The 17,764-nt window shown below is 40.4% G+C and overlaps 1 protein-coding gene across 1 annotated transcript; it reads right to left on the reverse strand.

Moving 5' to 3' along the window:
* Positions 1-8,829: 8,829 nt before the first annotated feature.
* LOC135116425 (swi5-dependent recombination DNA repair protein 1 homolog) lies at positions 8,830-17,154 on the reverse strand. The gene is made up of 3 exons (XM_064033875.1): positions 13,409-17,154; positions 12,582-12,763; positions 8,830-12,121 (listed from the first exon to the last, which is right to left on the reverse strand). The coding sequence occupies exons 2-3, from the start codon at positions 12,754-12,756 to the stop codon at positions 11,178-11,180; spliced, it is 1,119 nt and encodes a 372-aa protein (XP_063889945.1). The 5' UTR covers positions 12,757-12,763; positions 13,409-17,154; the 3' UTR covers positions 8,830-11,177.
* Positions 17,155-17,764: the final 610 nt, after the last annotated feature.

A 17,764-nucleotide genomic window follows, 5' to 3' on the forward strand; every position in this document is an offset into this window, starting at 1 on the left:
ATCACCTCTGTTATGCGCTCGGCACACAGAGATGGGTCTCTGACATGGAACAAGTAGTCATTCCAAGGAAAATCAGCAAAATACCTCCTCAAGTCCCCCCAGCTAGCAAAGGCAAAGCATCAGAGGCACCTCTGCTTAGGGGGATCCTGAGGAGGGATTAGTGTGATAGTGTGATAGGAAAAATACAAATATGAGATTGTGATTGGAGGAGCCCAATGGAGTTGATAGGATAACAGCATAAGCAGAAGCATTAGACGTTAGTAAAAGGTCAAGAATGTTGGGCGTATCTCCAAGATGGTCAAATACAAGTAGGATGTTACACTAATTGCTCTAGGTCATAGAGGATAATAAAGTTAAAGGCTAGTTCACCAGGATGCTCATAGAATGGATAAGAAAGCCAGAGCTGGTGGTGAACATTGAAGTCTCCAAGAATCGAGATCTTTGCAAAAGGGAAGAGAGTTAGAATGTGCTCCACTTTGGAAGGTAAATAGTAAAAGGTATACAGACAGATAAATTTAGTTTAAGAGTGATTTTGTAGTCGTAGCCAGATGGTAGAAAACTCGGATGATTCAAGAGAGTGGGCACGAGAACAGGTTAAGTCAATGTGCACATAGATCCAACATCCAGCTTTAGATTGAAAATGAGGATAGAAAAAGTAGGAGAGAACAGAAAAGAGGCTACTGTCAGTTGCTTCAGACACCTGTGTTTCAGTGAGGAAAGGAAGATGAGGTTTAGTAGAGGAGAGGTGATATTCTACAGACTGAAAATTAGATCCAAGACCACAAATGTTGCAGAAGTTAATGAAGAAAAAGTTGAGGGGAGTGTCAAGACACTTAGGGTCAATATCAGAAAAGCAGTCTGATCTGGAGATATTTGTGGTCCCCTCCCCAGATGGGGACTCCAAGGCTCGTGTAGGAGTCGCCATGATAATTTTGTATTTTGAGTGAAGGGTGTGTGTGTAATTAGGTACTAATAGCTTTGTGTGAAGGAAGAGAATTGTCTTTAGAGGGCAGGCTGTGACTACCTCTTGTCTTGTGAGACAGAAAGGGAAATGTTCAGTGAGGTCACAGCTGGGTTTAATGATAGGTTCACAGCACCCCCTGGTCCAGTGCTTTAGACCTCACTGGGAGTAATTATCGTTTTGACAGCGCCAGTTAAAGTCTCTCTTACAGCTGATGTTATCTCAGTATTCTGGGACTCGTCTGGTGCCCTCTCTCCCTTGGCAGCCTCCCGCTGTGCACATAAATGCAGCTGTTGCTGTGTGAGGTCTTTGTGTAGGAAGACTGATGTGAACCTGCCTGACTGCTTCAGTTTGTGTGCTAGGTTGGTATGATGTTTGGCATGATATGAGTTTGTGCACATGGTGCTGTGTTGTGTGGTGTGGTGGAGTGTTGTGTGTGCCATAGTGTGCAGGGTAAGATGTGGTTTGTGATATGGCTAGATATGATTGGTGTGGTATGATTGAGTGTAATATAGTTTGTTGTGTGACCAGTTGTGGTGTGTGGTTTGATGTAACTGAGGCTGAAACTGGCTCAGGAGAAATCCTGAGTCACTTGTAACAGCAGTCAAGCTTCTCAGCTCAGGTTAATGATTCAGTTCAGGTCACAGCTTCTTTATATGTGAATGTCCTGAGTCATAGCTCTTGTGTGTAAGGGTGTTGAGGCTTCTGTTGTGAAGAGCAAGACCTTGCAAAAGGCTTCTCTTGTGGAGGCTGAGGCCCTGCAGGAGGCTTTTGTTGGTGCTAGTAGTGTGGAGGGTGTTGGCCTGTGTTTGGAGATGATGCAATCACTACTTAGTAGGATTACATCATTAGAGAGTGTGGTTAAGAGCATGATGGAGGAAAATTGAGTTCTCTGTTCTAAAATTCAGACAACAGATACTTTACCTGGTAAAGCGTCTGTCTCAGAAGAAGAGTGGAGGGTGGTTTTCAGTGCTGGGTTTTGTTAGGCTCAGGAAGGCAACACAGGAGGGAGTGGAGTTGTAAAACTCCTTCCAGGTGCTCTGTAGGGTTGAGGAGGGGGAAAGACAGGCAGAGAAGGTTCAAGAGGATAAGGCAGTCACTCATTCCCTGCCTTCAGACAAGGTTCTGGTTGTTGGGGACAGTCAGGTTAGATTTTTAGATAGAACCTTCTCTGCTAGATATAGGTAGTGCATGACACAGGTGTGTTTTCCTGTGGCCAGAATAAGGCATGTTTATGATAGGATAGAGGCATAAATGGCAGGCAAAGGGACCCATTCCATCATCTACTTCCACACTGTGCAAAACAACATGAACTGAGTGCCCAGTGAAGAGTTGTTGCTTCATTTCAAGGTGGCTTTAGGTAGGGTTAGGGACAAGTGGGAATTCCCATGGGGTGTGGGTCCTGTTGAGGTGGTCTGGAAAGGTGCACTTGGCACTCCAGGGCTATTGCACTGAATTGTCAGTTGGCAAATCTTTGCAAGACCAATGGTTGACCCTTTGTTGACACCTGGGAGTATTTCTTTGGCTGTGACCATTTATATCAACAGGACAGGGTGTACCTCTCAAGGTGAGGGATCAACATGCTGGCTTGTTCCATTGATTATCAGGTTCATGCCCCACAGGGTTTTTTGGAGTAAGTAGCTGGGAGACGGAAAAAGTAACTAGTGTCAGGCACAAGGGTACCAACAGGACAGATAGGAATAACAGGGTTAACAATGGGCACCAAGATAAGGGTAAATTCAGTCGTAAAAATTTAAGGTGTATTATAAAAATTGCAGAAATATCAGAAAAAAATTGAGAGCCAGAGGAACTTTTAGAAGTCATTCAAGATTGCTGTATGAAACAAGTAATTACTGAACCTACAAGATAGGATATATTAGACTTGGTTTTAACAAAGAAAATTTAATCTCTGGAGCAGAGGTGGGTTAACATTTGTGAAACTCACAGGGTTTACAGGATCACAGGGAGGCTAGGTTATACCTCATTTTGCCAGGAGGAACTACTCAGGTCTAAGGGATTATATATGTAGGGTAGACTGAAGCACTTAAAATCGGTGGAAGCATATTATAAGCATTTAATACAGGAAATCCACAAGGGTCAGAAACATTTTTTATCATATGAAGTACAAGGGAGTAGTAATAATGAACCAAAATGGATGACAGTAAGGCTCATGAGAGAGAAAATTTCAAAAAGGGTATCTACAAAAGAATTAAGCAAGGTGAGGTAGAGCTTACAGACAATACAACCAGCTAGGAGTGTATAGAAAAATATAAAGGTTGCTAGAAGAAACTAAAAAATTAAGATAGCAAGTGAAGCAAAAAATAAACGAAAGGGGTTGTAAGTACTAAGAATACTAATGTGAGTGGAGAAATAATAGAGTGAAGAGGAACTCTACAGACTTGAATAACTATTTTCTCTCATTATTTTTTCAGAGAAGGCACAGTAGGGACTGCACAGGTAGAACAGAATTTTAGGGGACAAGAAATGATGCTAAAATAGAAAGTACATCACCCAGTCAGACCTTCTAGGAATGCTCTCATGTCTAAACAAAAACATATGGGCACACTCAGGTCACATCACACGGAAAAATTAATAAATGTATGTGAGTGGGTATACTCACTGAACAAAGACACAAAATAATAATAAAATGAACATGAAAGATGTGTATAAATGTGTAAATTCATGCTTATCTGTGTGATTTGAGACAGGAACACAAAACATTGACACCATAGCACAACATTCAACCCTTGAGAAATGCAAAGGGCATGAAAGAATACTGTCCCTAAACTAATCACTGAAATAAAAAAAAAAAACTTGTATGCACTAGCCAATCACAAGGCTAACACAGCAGTGACATCAGAACAGCAGTTGAGCAGGACACAGAATAAAGAACGCCAAACTGCCCTCCATCTCACCACTTCTGCCATATGTTCTAGTTGATAGTTGTATGGAAGTGCCCAGAAGTGCAACTAAACATGACTAGAGGAAAACTCGCTGTATATTTATAAAATAAAATGGTACACAAAGATAAAGCAACCACCATGATAAATACGTCCAGCCCTGAGGCTGGCTGGACAAGGATGCAGCTTCATGCCCATGTGGCCAGGTCAGGACATAGTCATGCTGCAATAGAGGATGGGGTGGAACATCGTGTAGGACAGCATCAAAATCGGTACAACTGCTCAATTAGTTTAACTTCTGTATATGTGTAATGCCCTCCCCCCTGTGCCACTCGCAAGTTAGGTTATTATTATTCTTTTTTTTTTTCTCTAACTAGTTGGTGAGGAAATATCTACACTCGCTGATTTATGGTCTTTATTTTTTCTTCACTTGTGCTAGTGTTAATACTAATTCACACATCATTCATATTACATCAGCTAGCATGAAGTATCCTTTTAGTAGTGTTGAAGATTTAATTACAGTAGTGTAAATACTGGCCGAATTAACCACTTGACACACCTCATACATTCACCAATAACAATAATGGGCATTAGTGTTTGGGTATTACATGAGTATAGTCTCATTCACCTGGCGAGGGTGGTATTGTTCACACACGTGACTCAAAAAATAATTCACTGGTGCTTACATAAGAATAAACAATCTCCTTATTACATTTTCCTATAACCCAGGTATAACATAGCCTAATCAGCATTCCGAGGACCGAACCAGGTGGTTAGGTCCCCGTATGATAACGAGAGGTACTGTACAACCTTAACAATCCGTGAACTAAACACTCTGTTCTCACACTATTAAGTATACCTAATCAAACACACACATGTGGGATGCACAGACAGACTTTTCCTTTACCTCCACTGGCTTCCCTGTAGTGTAAGCAAGCCAAGATCTCTCTGAGTGAGTAATGATAAGAAAATATATCTACAAATATGAATAGTAATTACTTCAAACTTAGAGTGATATAGTATATTTAGGAGGAGGCAGTAGACACCTGCTGAAATGATAATTACTTCCAGTGAGGTCTAAAGCACTGTTCAGGGGGTGCTGTGAACTTATCATTAAACCCAGCTGTGATCTCACTGAACGTTTCCCTTTGTCTCACAACACATGGGGGCAGTCACAGCCTGCCCTCTAAAGACAACTCTCTTCCTCCACACAAAACTACAAGCACCTAATAACACACACACCCTTCACTCAAAAAAAATTTAAAATCATCATGGCTACTCCTACACCAGCCTTGGAGTCCCCATCTGGGGAGGGGACCATAAATGTCCCCAGGTCGGACTGCCTTTCTGTCAATGACCCTAAGTGTCTTGACACCCTTCTTAACTTTTTCTTCATTAACTTCTACAACATTTTCAGTCTAAGATCTAATTTTCAGTCTGTAGAACACCACCTCTCCTCTTCTAAACCTCATCTTCTTTTCCTCACTGAAACTCAGGTGTCTGAGGCAACTGATAGTAGCCCCTTTTCTGTTCCCTCCTACTTTCTCTATCCTCATTTTCTATCCAAAGCTGGATGCTGTGTCTATGTGTGCAATGACTTAACCTGCTCTCGTGCCCACGCTCTTGAATCTTCCGAGCTTTTCACCATCTGGCTATGATTACAGAGTCACTCTCGTACTAAATTTATCTGTGCTGTATACCTCTCACCTAACTCCTCTGACTATAAGAAATTCTTTGACTATTTAACTTCCAAAGTGGAGCACATTCTGACTCTCTTCCCTTTTGCAGAGATCTCCATTCTTGGAGACTTCAATGTTCACCACCAGCTTTGGCTTTCCTCTCCCTTCACTGACCATCCTGGTGAACTAGCCTACAACTTTGCTATCCTCCATGACCTAGAGCAATTGATACAACACCCTACTCGTATTCCAGACCGTCTTGGTGATATGTCCAACATTCTTGATTTTTTCCTGACCTCTAATCCTTCTGCTTATGCTGTCACCCTTTCTTCTCTGTTGGGCTCCTCTAATCACAATCTCATGTGTTTATCTTGTCCTATCGCTCCAATCCCTCCTCAGGATCCCCCTAAGCAAAGGTGCCTCTGGCGTTTTGCCTCTGCTAGTTGCGGGGACCTGAGGAGTTATTTTGTTGATTTTCCTTGGAATGCCTACTGCTTCCGTGTCAAAGACCTGTCTTTATGTGCTGAGTTCATAACAGAGGTGATAGTGTCTGGCATGGAGGCGTACACTCCTCACTCTTTTTCTCGTCCTAAACCTTCTAAGCCTTGGTTTAACACAGCTTGTTCTCGTGCTATACATGATAGAGAGGTGGCCCAAAAAAGGTACTTAAGCCTTCCATCACCAGAATCTCATGCACTTTATATTTCTGCCCGGAACCATGGCAAGTCTGTTCTCCAACTAGCCAAAAACTCTTTCATTAACAGAAAATGTCAAAACCTTTCAAGATCTAACTCCCTTCGTGACTTCTGGCATCTAGCCAAAAATATCTCCAATTAATTTGCTTCTTCTTCTTTCCCTCCTCTATTTCAACCAGATGGCACCACTGCTATCACATCTATTTCTAAAGCTGAACTCTTCGCTTATACCTTTGCTAAAAACGCTACCTTGGACGATTCTGGGCTTGTTCCTCCCTCTCCTCCACCCTCTGACTACTTCATGCCACTTATTAAAATTCTTCGCAATGATGTTTTCCATGCCCTTGCTGGCCTAAAGCCTCGGAAGGCTTATGGGCCTGATGGGGTCCCTCCTATTGTTCTCCGAAACTGTGCCTCCGTGCTTGCACCTTGCCTAGTCAAACTCTTTCAGCTCTGTCTGTAAACATCTACCTTTCCTTCTTGCTGGAAGTTTGCCTACATTCAATCTGTTCCTAAAAAGGGTGACCATTCTAATCCCTCAAACTACCGTCCTATTGCTTTAATTTCCTGCCTATCCAAAGTTTTTGAATCTATTCTCAACAGGAAGATTCTTTAACATCTATCACTTCACAACCTTCTATCTAATCGCCAGTATGGGTTCCGTCAAGGCCGCTCTACTGGTGATCTTCTGGCTTTCCTTACTGAGTCTTGGTCATCCTCTTTTAGAGATTTTGGTGAAACTTTTGCTGTTGCCTTAGACATATCAAAAGCTTTTGATAGAGTCTGGCACAAAGCTTTGATTTCCAAACTACCCTCCTACGGCTTCTATCCTTCTCTCTGTAACTTCATCTCAAGTTTCCTTTCTGACCGTTCTATTGCTGCTGTGGTAGACGGTCACTGTCCTTCTCCTAAATCTATTAACAGTGGTGTTCCTCAGGGCTCTGTCCTGTCACTCATTCTCTTCTTATTATTCATTAATGATCTTCTAAACCAAACTTCTTGTCCTATCCACTCCTACGCTGATGATATCACCCTGCACTTTGCCACCTCTTTTCATAGAGCCCATTTATTAAACATTAGGGTTACTGGCCCACATTCCGAATCTGGTGAAGTCGATTTATTAAACACTCCTGGAGCCCGAAATGTCGGGCGTCTGCGTCTGAATCCAAAAAAATATTGACACGTTCAGGGAGAAATCTATCGGGAGCCTGACATCCTCTGAAAGCACCTACGAATTTTGGGTGAGAACGTATTATCCTCTCATTCATGGCAGAAATGTGTTATTATTGTATGGAAATACGTAATAATGGAGGTTAAACATATTATTACACGAATACAATAATTTTTGCCAGTACTTAAACTTTTTAAAAGAACTTGGTGTTTGGATGTGATGTATGCCTAGGGGCCTGTTGACGTGGCGCAAGCTTCTAGCCTGTCTTCACATCTTACCAACATCTCTACACTTCCCTGGAGCTTCAACCATGCAGAGCCCAAATAATATGTGTGGAAGCTGTTTGTCGTTAGAAAAGCTTGCAGAACAGCTGCAGGATAGCTGTGGGTCAAGTTGTTTTGGTATGATTATTTATGGTGAATTAACTTTGTTTTGATTAGTTTAGCCATCTCACGCAGGTTAATTAATTGTTATTGTGATGGAGTAGGTCTCTGACGGCCGCCAGCTAGCCAGACAGCCAGTGAGCTGTTCAGGCCAGCAGGCTTTAGCTCTGCTTCCCATATATGTTGACATTTCATTTTGTGGCATTGTTATTGATAACATAATTGATAACATTAATTTTGCTAGTATTTTTTGTGAGGGAGGACTTAAGAAGATGAATTTCTTTTTAGGCTGGCATTCTTGCTCTTGTGCACCTTCAACATGCTGATCGAGCTGATCAAGCAAGGTTACCAAGGAGACTGGTCAAGGATCACCAAAACCCTTTTGCTGCCTACTCTGAGGAGGAGTTCGTTCAGAGGTACCGGCTGTCAAAGGAGTGCATTCACACCCTTCTTGGCCAAGTGGAACCAGATTTGCCAAGAGCCAAGGATGGACGAGGTAAAGTAAATTGTATTTTATTTCTTGCTTCTGTTCCTCATTTTTCTCGTGACTTCAACATTTTTCTCTAAACCAACGTATACTTTTGTTCTCAGATGCATATTTCATACTTCTTGAATTGCTTGTAGACAATGATTTTATCTTGAATGATACATTATTCTAGTCCCGTTTATTTCTCATTCCTAAGAATTGTTCTTCATGAGAAATTAACATAATTTTTCTTTTGCCATGTCTACAGGTTGCAGTATTCCAGCATTTTTTTTTTTTTTTTTTTTTTTTTTTTATGTAGGAAGGATACTGGCCAAGGGCAACAAAAATCTAATAAAAAAAATGCCCACTGAAATGCCAGTCCCTAAAAGGGTCAAAGCAGTGGTCAAAAATTGGTGGATAAGTGTCTTGAAACCTCCCTCTTGAAGGAATTCAAGTCATAGGAAGGTGGAAATACAGAAGCAGGCAAGGAGTTCCAGAGTTTACCAGAGAAAGGGATGAATGATTGAGAATACTGGTTAACTCTTGCGTTAGAGAGGTGGACAGAATAGGAGTGAGAGAAAGAAGAAAGTCTTGTGCAGCGAGGCCGCGGAAGGAGGGGAGGCATGCAGTTAGCAAGATCAGAAGAGCAGTTAGCATGAAAATAGCGGTAGAAGACAGCAAGAGATGCAACATTGCGGCGGTGAGAGAGAGGCTGAAGACAGTCAGTTAGAGGAGAGGAGTTGATGAGACGAAAAGCTTTTGATTCCACCCTGTCTAGAACAGCAGTATGAGTGGAACCCCCCCAGACATGTGAAGCATACTCCATACATGGACGGATAAGGCCCTTGTACAGAGTTAGCAGCTGGGGGGGTGAGAAAAACTGGCGGAGACGTCTCAGAACACCTAACTTCATAGAAGCCGTTTTAGCTAGAGATGAGATGTGAAGTTTCCAGTTCAGATTATAAGTAAAGGACAGACCGAGGATGTTCAGTGTAGAAGAGGGGGACAGTTGAGTGTCATTGAAGAAGAGGGGATAGTTGTCTGGAAGATTGTGTCGAGTTGATAGATGGAGGAATTGAGTTTTTGAGGCATTGAACAATACCAAGTTTGCTCTGCCCCAATCAGAAATTTTAGAAAGATCAGAAGTCAGGCGTTCTGTGGCTTCCCTGCGTGATATGTTTACCTCCTGAAGGGTTGGACGTCTATGAAAAGACGTGGAAAAGTGCAGGGTGGTATCATCAGCATAGGAGTGGATAGGACAAGAAGTTTGGTTTAGAAGATCATTAATGAATAATAAGAAGAGAGTGGGTGACAGGACAGAACCCTGAGGAACACCACAGTTAATAGATTTAGGAGAAGAACAGTGACCGTCTACCACAGCAGCAATAGAACGGTCAGAAAGGAAACTTGAGATGAAGTTACAGAGAGAAGGATAGAAACCGTAGGAGGGTAGTTTGGAAATCAAAGCTTTGTGCCAGACTCTATCAAAGGCTTTTGATATGTCCAAGGCAACAGCAAAAGTTTCACCAAAGTCTCTAAAAGAGGATGACCAAGACTCAGTAAGGAAAGCCAGAAGATCACCAGTAGAGCGTCCTTGACGGAACCCATACTGGCGATCAGAAATACCTCCAGCTCCTCACAGCAATGATGTATTTTGCCACAGGAAGCTTCCAGATATGTATGGCCAACTGCCTGGGGATGTCTGCTGCCTCTGTATGTAAAATTGTTAGAAGTATCTCAACCATTTTATGTACTCTAGCTCGGACTTATATAAAATTTCCAGAGCCAACTGACATTCCTGACCTTGCCTCCAATTTCTTCAATATTGCTGGCATGCCAGGTTGTATTGGTTGTATTGATGGTTCGTACATCAACATAATAAGCCCTGGAGGTGATCATGCGGAACTCTATAGATCACGAAAGGGCCGCTTTGCCATCAATGTTATGGGGATTTGTGATTATAACCTAGTGTTTAGAAACATAATATGTAGCTGGCCAGGTAGTGTGCATGACAGCAGAGTATTTGATAATTCAAGAGTGTGCCATCTGTTAGAGGAGGGAAATTATAGTGGGTATCTCCTGGGTGACTCTGGGTACCCATGCAGGAAATATTTGCTGACTCCGCTTCTTTCACCAACAACTGAAAAAAAACGGAAGTATAACATAGCTCACATTAAAACCCGAAATGTTATTGAGAGAGCTTTTGGTGTGCTGAAACGCAGGTTTGCCATCCTTAATAAAGAGGTGCGGACAAAACTTAGCACAACCAAGCAAATAATTATGTCATGTGTCATTTTGCACAATATTGCTAGATTACACAATGTTCCCATGCCTGATGAGATGGATGAGGATGAGGTACTTGGAAATGCAATCCCAAACATAAATGCTGAGCAAGCAGTACCCAATGAGAATGCTGCCAGTGGCTTGGTATTACGGAGCTACACAATTGAGAACTGGTTTTAAAATGTGCCAAATTACACGTGCTTTCCTCTATCCCAAAATTGTAATGCATATCATTTCAATCTTAAACTCAATTGCATCTGTCATTTGATACATTGTTATGTGACTCAATACAAGATACAAGTACCATGTAGGATGTAATTATATATTTTCCTGTGAAGGACAAGACATGAAAGAAATGTTATATATAATTATATATGAACCTCAAAGTGTAGGTCATGAAAATAAATGGAGGTCAAGATTTGTTTTTTTTTTTATTTGTTTTCACTCAAATATACAACACACACACACACACACACACACACACACACACACACACACACACACACACACACACACACACACACACACACACACACACACACACCACACACACACAGACACACACACCACACACACACAGACACACACACACACACACACACACACACACACACACACACACACACACACACAGGATACTTACAGACTGCTGGGTCTCCCAGAAGCTGGGCTGTAGTACTTGCGTACTTGTTCCATAGTGCTATCAACATTATGCATAGTCTGAACAAATGCATTTATTGATGTTTGCAATGCCTGAGCAAATGCATTTGCTGCCAGCTCAGCTTGATTGCCAAGCTTCTCACATAGAGCAGAGAAGTTTTGCAATGACACTTTCAAGTCGTCATTCAAGGTCTCTGCACCTTCTCGAATAGAGCGGAAACATTCCTCCCTCTCACTGCGTAGGGGTCTCTTTCGGCCTCTACGGGTGGAGGGTCCAGTTTGTGATGTTCCTCCTGGTGCTGTCATTACTTGTTCCATAGTGCTATCAACATTATGCATAGTCTGAACAAATGCATTTGTTGATGTTTGCAATGCCTGAGCAAATGCATTTGCTGCCAGCTCAGCTTGATTGCCAAGCTTCTCACATAGAGCAGAGAAGTTTTGCAATGACACTTTCAAGTCGTCATTCAAGGTCTCTGCACCTTCTCGAATAGAGCGGAAACATTCCTCCCTCTCACTGTGTAGGGGTCTCTTTCGGCCTCTATGGGTGGAGGGTCCAGTTTGTGATGTTCCTCCTGGTGCTGTTGCTGGCCCTGCTGGTGGTGTTGCTGGTGCCATTGCTGGTGCTGTTGCTGTAACTGTTGGTGGTGCTGAAGCTGGTCCTGGTGGTGGTGCTGTCGCTGGTCCTGGTGGTGGTGCTGTTGCTGGTCTTGCTGCTGATGCTGTCGCTGGTCCTGGTGGTGGTGCTGTTACTGGTCCTGCTGCTGGTGCTGTTGCTGGTCCTGGTGGTGGTGCTGTCACTGGTCCTGCTGCTGGTGCTGTTGCTGGTCCTGCTGCTGGTGCTGTTGCTGGTCCTGCTGCTGGTGTTGTCAATGGTCCTGCTGCTATTGTACATGCAGAAAGCATGTCGTCGTCAATCATTTCTGCTAGATGAGAAGTTAATGTTAAAATAGAAAAAAAAATTTTTACAAAGATGTTTATGATGCATCAATCACTACCAGTGCACACAAATGAAAATATGCTAATCTAACCTAACCTAACCTATACCAACCTAGCTGAACCTAACCTAACTTTAACTCCACTTTTAACCTTGATGTCCATGGCCATTAACGTTAATTTTACTATCAATGCTATTGCGCACTACATGTTGTGTATTTCCTAAATTTCTAGTAACTGTAAATTTATTGATTGAAACAGAATTAGATGACAATGCATGAACATATCCAAAACAACATATTCATGATAATTTCACAGTTGCCAGGGCAGCCTACTGTCAAAAAAAAAAAAAAAAGGGGGGGGAAGAAATAGTATGAAAAATCAAGGCAATAAGTAAGATTGTGTATATGATTAAAGACTAACAGAAAAGAAAGCCAAAATACAGACCCACTTCCTCTTCTCTTATGACTATGGGTACTAAGCTATCTAGCTGGTTGTCTGCAAATTGCAGCTCCTCAGACAGTGCATCTGTTGCAACAGCCAAGAAGTCATCTGTGACTGGTTTTGGTGGTGGCCCTCCACCAGTCTTGAAGGACTCATGAAGAAATTTCTTGTGATTCATCTTCACTCTGTAAGCATGAACATAATGTAGATTACTAAACAATGCCAGTAGTGCTGTACAGAATCTTGAGTTAGGAATGATTTGGACAAATATAATAATATTCATTTATCGTCTGTGTACTTTATTTCTTAATTCCATTTCTTATATTTCAAAGTAAAAAACTAACCTGAACCTAACCTGAACTTAATCTAATATTGCTTTTTACCATGGAGCTTTTTTTAGATATTTGCTAAAGAAAAAAATATTAATAATCCATTAATCGTAAAAAGGGCAGGTAAGAAATGATATATGCTACTTGTGAGAGACCAGCAAGCTAAAAACACCTCCCTTAGACCAGCAAGCTTAAAACACTCCCTTTAGATCAGCAAACTAAAAACACCCCCCTTGGACCAGGAAGCTTAGAACACCCCTTCTAGACCAGCAAGCTAAAAAAACACCCCCTTTACAGTAAACCAGCAAGCTAAAAACCCCCTTTAGATCAGCAAGATAAACACACTCCCTTTGTGAGAGGTACACCTGAGTGTTAATTTAATTAATGAGATACACTCAGCTTTCCCTTACGGATGCAGCATGATGCAATATGTTATTGCCTGCTACACACAAAAATTCACCTGCTATGCACTAAACATACAGAATATTTATATCCACTTACCATCTCCTTATGTACTCCCAAGCCCATTTGAGTTGGGTTACTGTCCTGGGACGTTCAGCAGGGTAGCTGAGGTTGAATTCAGCAGCTACTTCCTCCCAAGCTTTCTGTTTTTTTCTTATCCCGTTGAAGCCTGTAGAATGATCCAACAGGATTTTCTTTGAAGTTATCACCTCAGACAGTCTCTGGCATTGAGCATTCGTGAGTGCGACAGTTTTTTCTCGTGGAGAGAGGAGGAGAACAGAAGAGGCAGGCACACTCATGATAGCGGCGAAGCTGTGGGCGAACTAAAGGTAGCACGTGGATTTGTTTATATGTGCTCAGGTCTACCAATATTGGGAGCAAAGGCTGCCAACTCTTCCGATAACCTCGCACGAACGTCGGGTTGCCATTTTCTGTTTAAAAAATCAGCGCTAAGTGGTGTGTGTGTGTGTGTGTGTGTGTGTGTGTGTGAATTAATGTGTGTTTATAAGCTACACATTGGCAAGGCTGGAGGCTCGTGACAATGTGGTTGCAAACACAGAAGAGTCTGCCTGTGGCTCTGAGATAGGAGCAAAGTGTGTAATAAACTGGAATAGAATTTGCTGTGATTTTCCCTGCCAACACCCACCTATGCCTGTTTGTGAGTTGTGTAAGAGTTAAGTGAAACAGTGAGGACCTGGATACTGGACCCATGTGACTTGGTATGTCAACTACAGTGATATTGGTCAATATTCTGACAGACAAGGTAGCTGGGGCTGCTGTGGTGCAGTTACAAGGCAGCCAAGTGTATCCCCCAGTTCCGTAACTGAATGCATTGACTGATGATGAATTGTGTGTGTGGAAGGAGCATTCATACATTTATAGAAAAGGTAATAATGGCTTTAAGCTGCGGAGCAGCTTAGAAGACCTTCCCTCAGCGGCTAGGTGGTTCCAAGTTTTAGATGCATTGCAGACCTGCAGATCCTGCCTGCACATGCCACTGTGACAGTTGCAGTGAGTTGCTATAAATGACTCTGTTTTCAGTATGTGGAGATTTATCTGTCTGCATTCTGATCACACTATCATGTTCACAAGAGTTTTTCCTACTTAAATGTAGTAATATATTTCAGCATTTGATGATTAATTGTTGAAAATAGCAAGCATAAGTAAAACATGTTATAGACATTTTTTTAACATCTTCACAGTTCAACTTGTCATAATGCCATTTTCTTTTTTGTTTTGTCAAGTTTTTACATCTTGATTCTACAGTCACTGCTAAGTCCAATGGTGTCAACCAAAACTGGCTGTCCCATACGTGAAGTGAATTATGCCATATAATTTGTGCATTTTGCACACTTGAGCTGTAGTAATGAGGCTATAGTAATGCAATTTGCAAGGTAGAAACCTTCACTCACATGCAGATAAGTCAAAATATGCAAAATATGGCAAAACAATGGGTCTGACAAAGAAATGTCATAGAATAAGAAAGATGTGCTGTCAAAAGTTACCTTCTAAGAGATGTCTTCAAAACTGAATTTGCAATTTTTGTGTGTGATGTACTCCAAAAGGTGCTCCTGGCCAAATCATCTTTATATTCTCCGGGTTCCAGGTGGAGTGGTGGACTGTAGAGATGTGCAGTAACAAAATTAGAACCTCCCCCCCCCAAGCAGGAGCAAAGACCTCGCTCCTGTTGGGGGAACTAATTTTAAAAGAAGTAACATTACAAGCTTGACTTGATCATGTAGAAATATGATTAGGTAAGACAACACATGCACTCCTGTTACATTGTTGCTTAAAAAAATTATAATTAATTAAATCCCCCCAAATAAAATATCTGGAACTTTAAGAAAAAAAAAGGATTCATGCAAAATCACCTAAATATCAAAGTTTGCAGACTTAAGAGGCATGTGTCTTATAATGATATTTTATGTCATGTTACTGCACAGATACTGATAAATTAATAAAATCATAAGTGTTTATGTTAGAATGGTAGTCTGATATTTTTTTTCACACACACACACACACACACACACACACACACACACACACACACATGAACAAAGACAGTTTGAAAAGATATAATAGACAGGTATAAACATGAGCCAAAACTCTTCTATAAATATGTGAATGGTAAACTGAAAAGCAAAGTGAGTATAGGAAAGCTAATGGTAAATGGACTGGTTTATAAAGACCTGAAAGAGATGGCAGAAGTGATGAATAAGAGCTTTAAGGAAGTTTTTACAAAGTAAAAGGAATTTATAAGGCCATTGTGCACATCTGAAAATGGAAGAAATAGAGGAATTTCAAGTAACAAAAGAGAAAGTTGATAAAATCATCAAAACATTAGAAGTAAGAAAGGCCACAGGACCGGATGGAGTATCAGGATGGGTAATAAAAGATTGCAGTAACCAGCTTAGTGATAAATTACATACCATCATATGTACCTCTATTAATGAAGGAATAGTTCCACAGGATTGGAAAAGGGCAAACATCGTACCCATATTTAAAGGAGGAGACACAAAAGACCCACTAAATTATAGACCGGTTTTGTTGACAAGTGTGGTTGCAAAAATATGTGAAAGGATAATAAAGAACAAATGGACCAAGTTTTTGGAAGATAAGGACATTCTCACAACTTGTCAATTTGGCTTTAGAAAAGGGAGATCTTGTGTCACTAATTTATTATGCTATTATTCGAGAGTAATTGATATCATACAGGAGAAAGATGGTTGGGCAGACTGTATTTATTTAGATTTAAGAAAAGCTTTTAATAAAGTACTGAATAATAGACTGCTGTGGAAACTGGAGAAGATAGGTGTTGTAAATGGAAAAATGCTGAAATGGATGGACGGTTTCCTTAAAAACAGAGAGATGCAAACAGTAATTAGGGACCAGACATCAGTGTGGAGCCCAGTATTAAGTGGGATCCCCCAAGGGTCAGTGTTGGCACCAATAATGTTTGCGGTGTATATAAATGATATGGTTGAGAATGTATCCAGCTATGTGAGTCTTTTTGCTGATGATGCAAAACTTATAAGAAGAGTGAAGGGAATGGAAGATTGTGAAGAATTACAAAGAGATATAGACAAGGTGTGGAAGTGGAGCAACAGATGGCAAATGGAATTTAACTCTGGTAAGTGTAAAAAGATGGAATTTGGAAAAAGTAACAGAAGGTGTAGCTATAACTATAAGATGGGGAATGAAACAATAAATAAGACAACAAGAGAAAAGATCTGGGAGTGATTTTCTCAGAGAATTTATCACCAGAATAACATATCAACATGGTAACAGGTGAAACTCTCAGCCCACTAAGAAATATAAGAGTTGCCTTTGCTTATCTGGATATAGAAATGATGAGGAAAATAATCACCACAATGATACATCCAAGATTAGAATACACAGCGGTAATTTAGTCACCACATGAAAAAAAAGCACATAAGAAAGTTGGAAGGAATACAGAGAGCACCAACAAAGATGATAGCAGAATTGCAAGATTTGTCATATGAGGAGCGATTAGCTAGAATGCAACTCCCTACCTTGGAAGAGACGAGAGAGAGGTGACTTGATTGCATTGTACAGATTGCTGAGCGGGATGGAAAAAGTAAATAGGGAATATCTCTTTATATTGAACAAAACAGAAACAAGGGGACATGGAAGAAAACTAAAAAGTAACCACCTGCAAAAGGGATATAAAGAAGTTTAGTTTCCCTCATAGAAGCATAGAGGCATGGAATGGACCGGAAGGGGAAGTGGTGCGTGCTACAGATATTCATGACTTTAAGGAAAAGTTGGATAAAAAGAGTTATGGAGATGGGAGAGTATGAGCTTAGCTCCTCTCCCGTATGTCACAACTAGGTAAATACAACTAGGTAGGAAAAAAAAAAAATTGTTTTAGTATATAAAAACATTATTTTATTTATTTAATTTTTTTTCTTTATGAATAAAATTATATATATATATATATATATATATATATATATATATATATATATATATATATATATATATATATATATATATATATATATATATATATATATATATATATATATATATATATATATATATATATATATATATTTTTTTTTTTTATTTATTTATTTATTTTTTTTTGAAGCAGTTAATCTATATTTGTTAAATACCTCTATAAGCACAAGAAGCCAGTGTTCTCAAGACTATCAGAAGCTAATTTTCTTTCATACATTTGATATGGAAAATGTGTTATATTACATAAGTTAATGACTTTACATGCTATTTACATTGTTTTGAATGTTTATCATCTAGCATGCAGATATCTTAAAAATATGCAGAAAAAGATGAGTTTTCCACAAAATTTTCTGACAGGAAAACTGATAATTTGTGCAATGCTGAAAAAGATTAATGAATATACTGCAATTA

The sequence above is a fragment of the Scylla paramamosain genome, chromosome 31 (genome assembly GCF_035594125.1).
Source record: "Scylla paramamosain isolate STU-SP2022 chromosome 31, ASM3559412v1, whole genome shotgun sequence".
NCBI classification, from domain to species: Eukaryota; Metazoa; Arthropoda; class Malacostraca; order Decapoda; family Portunidae; genus Scylla; species Scylla paramamosain.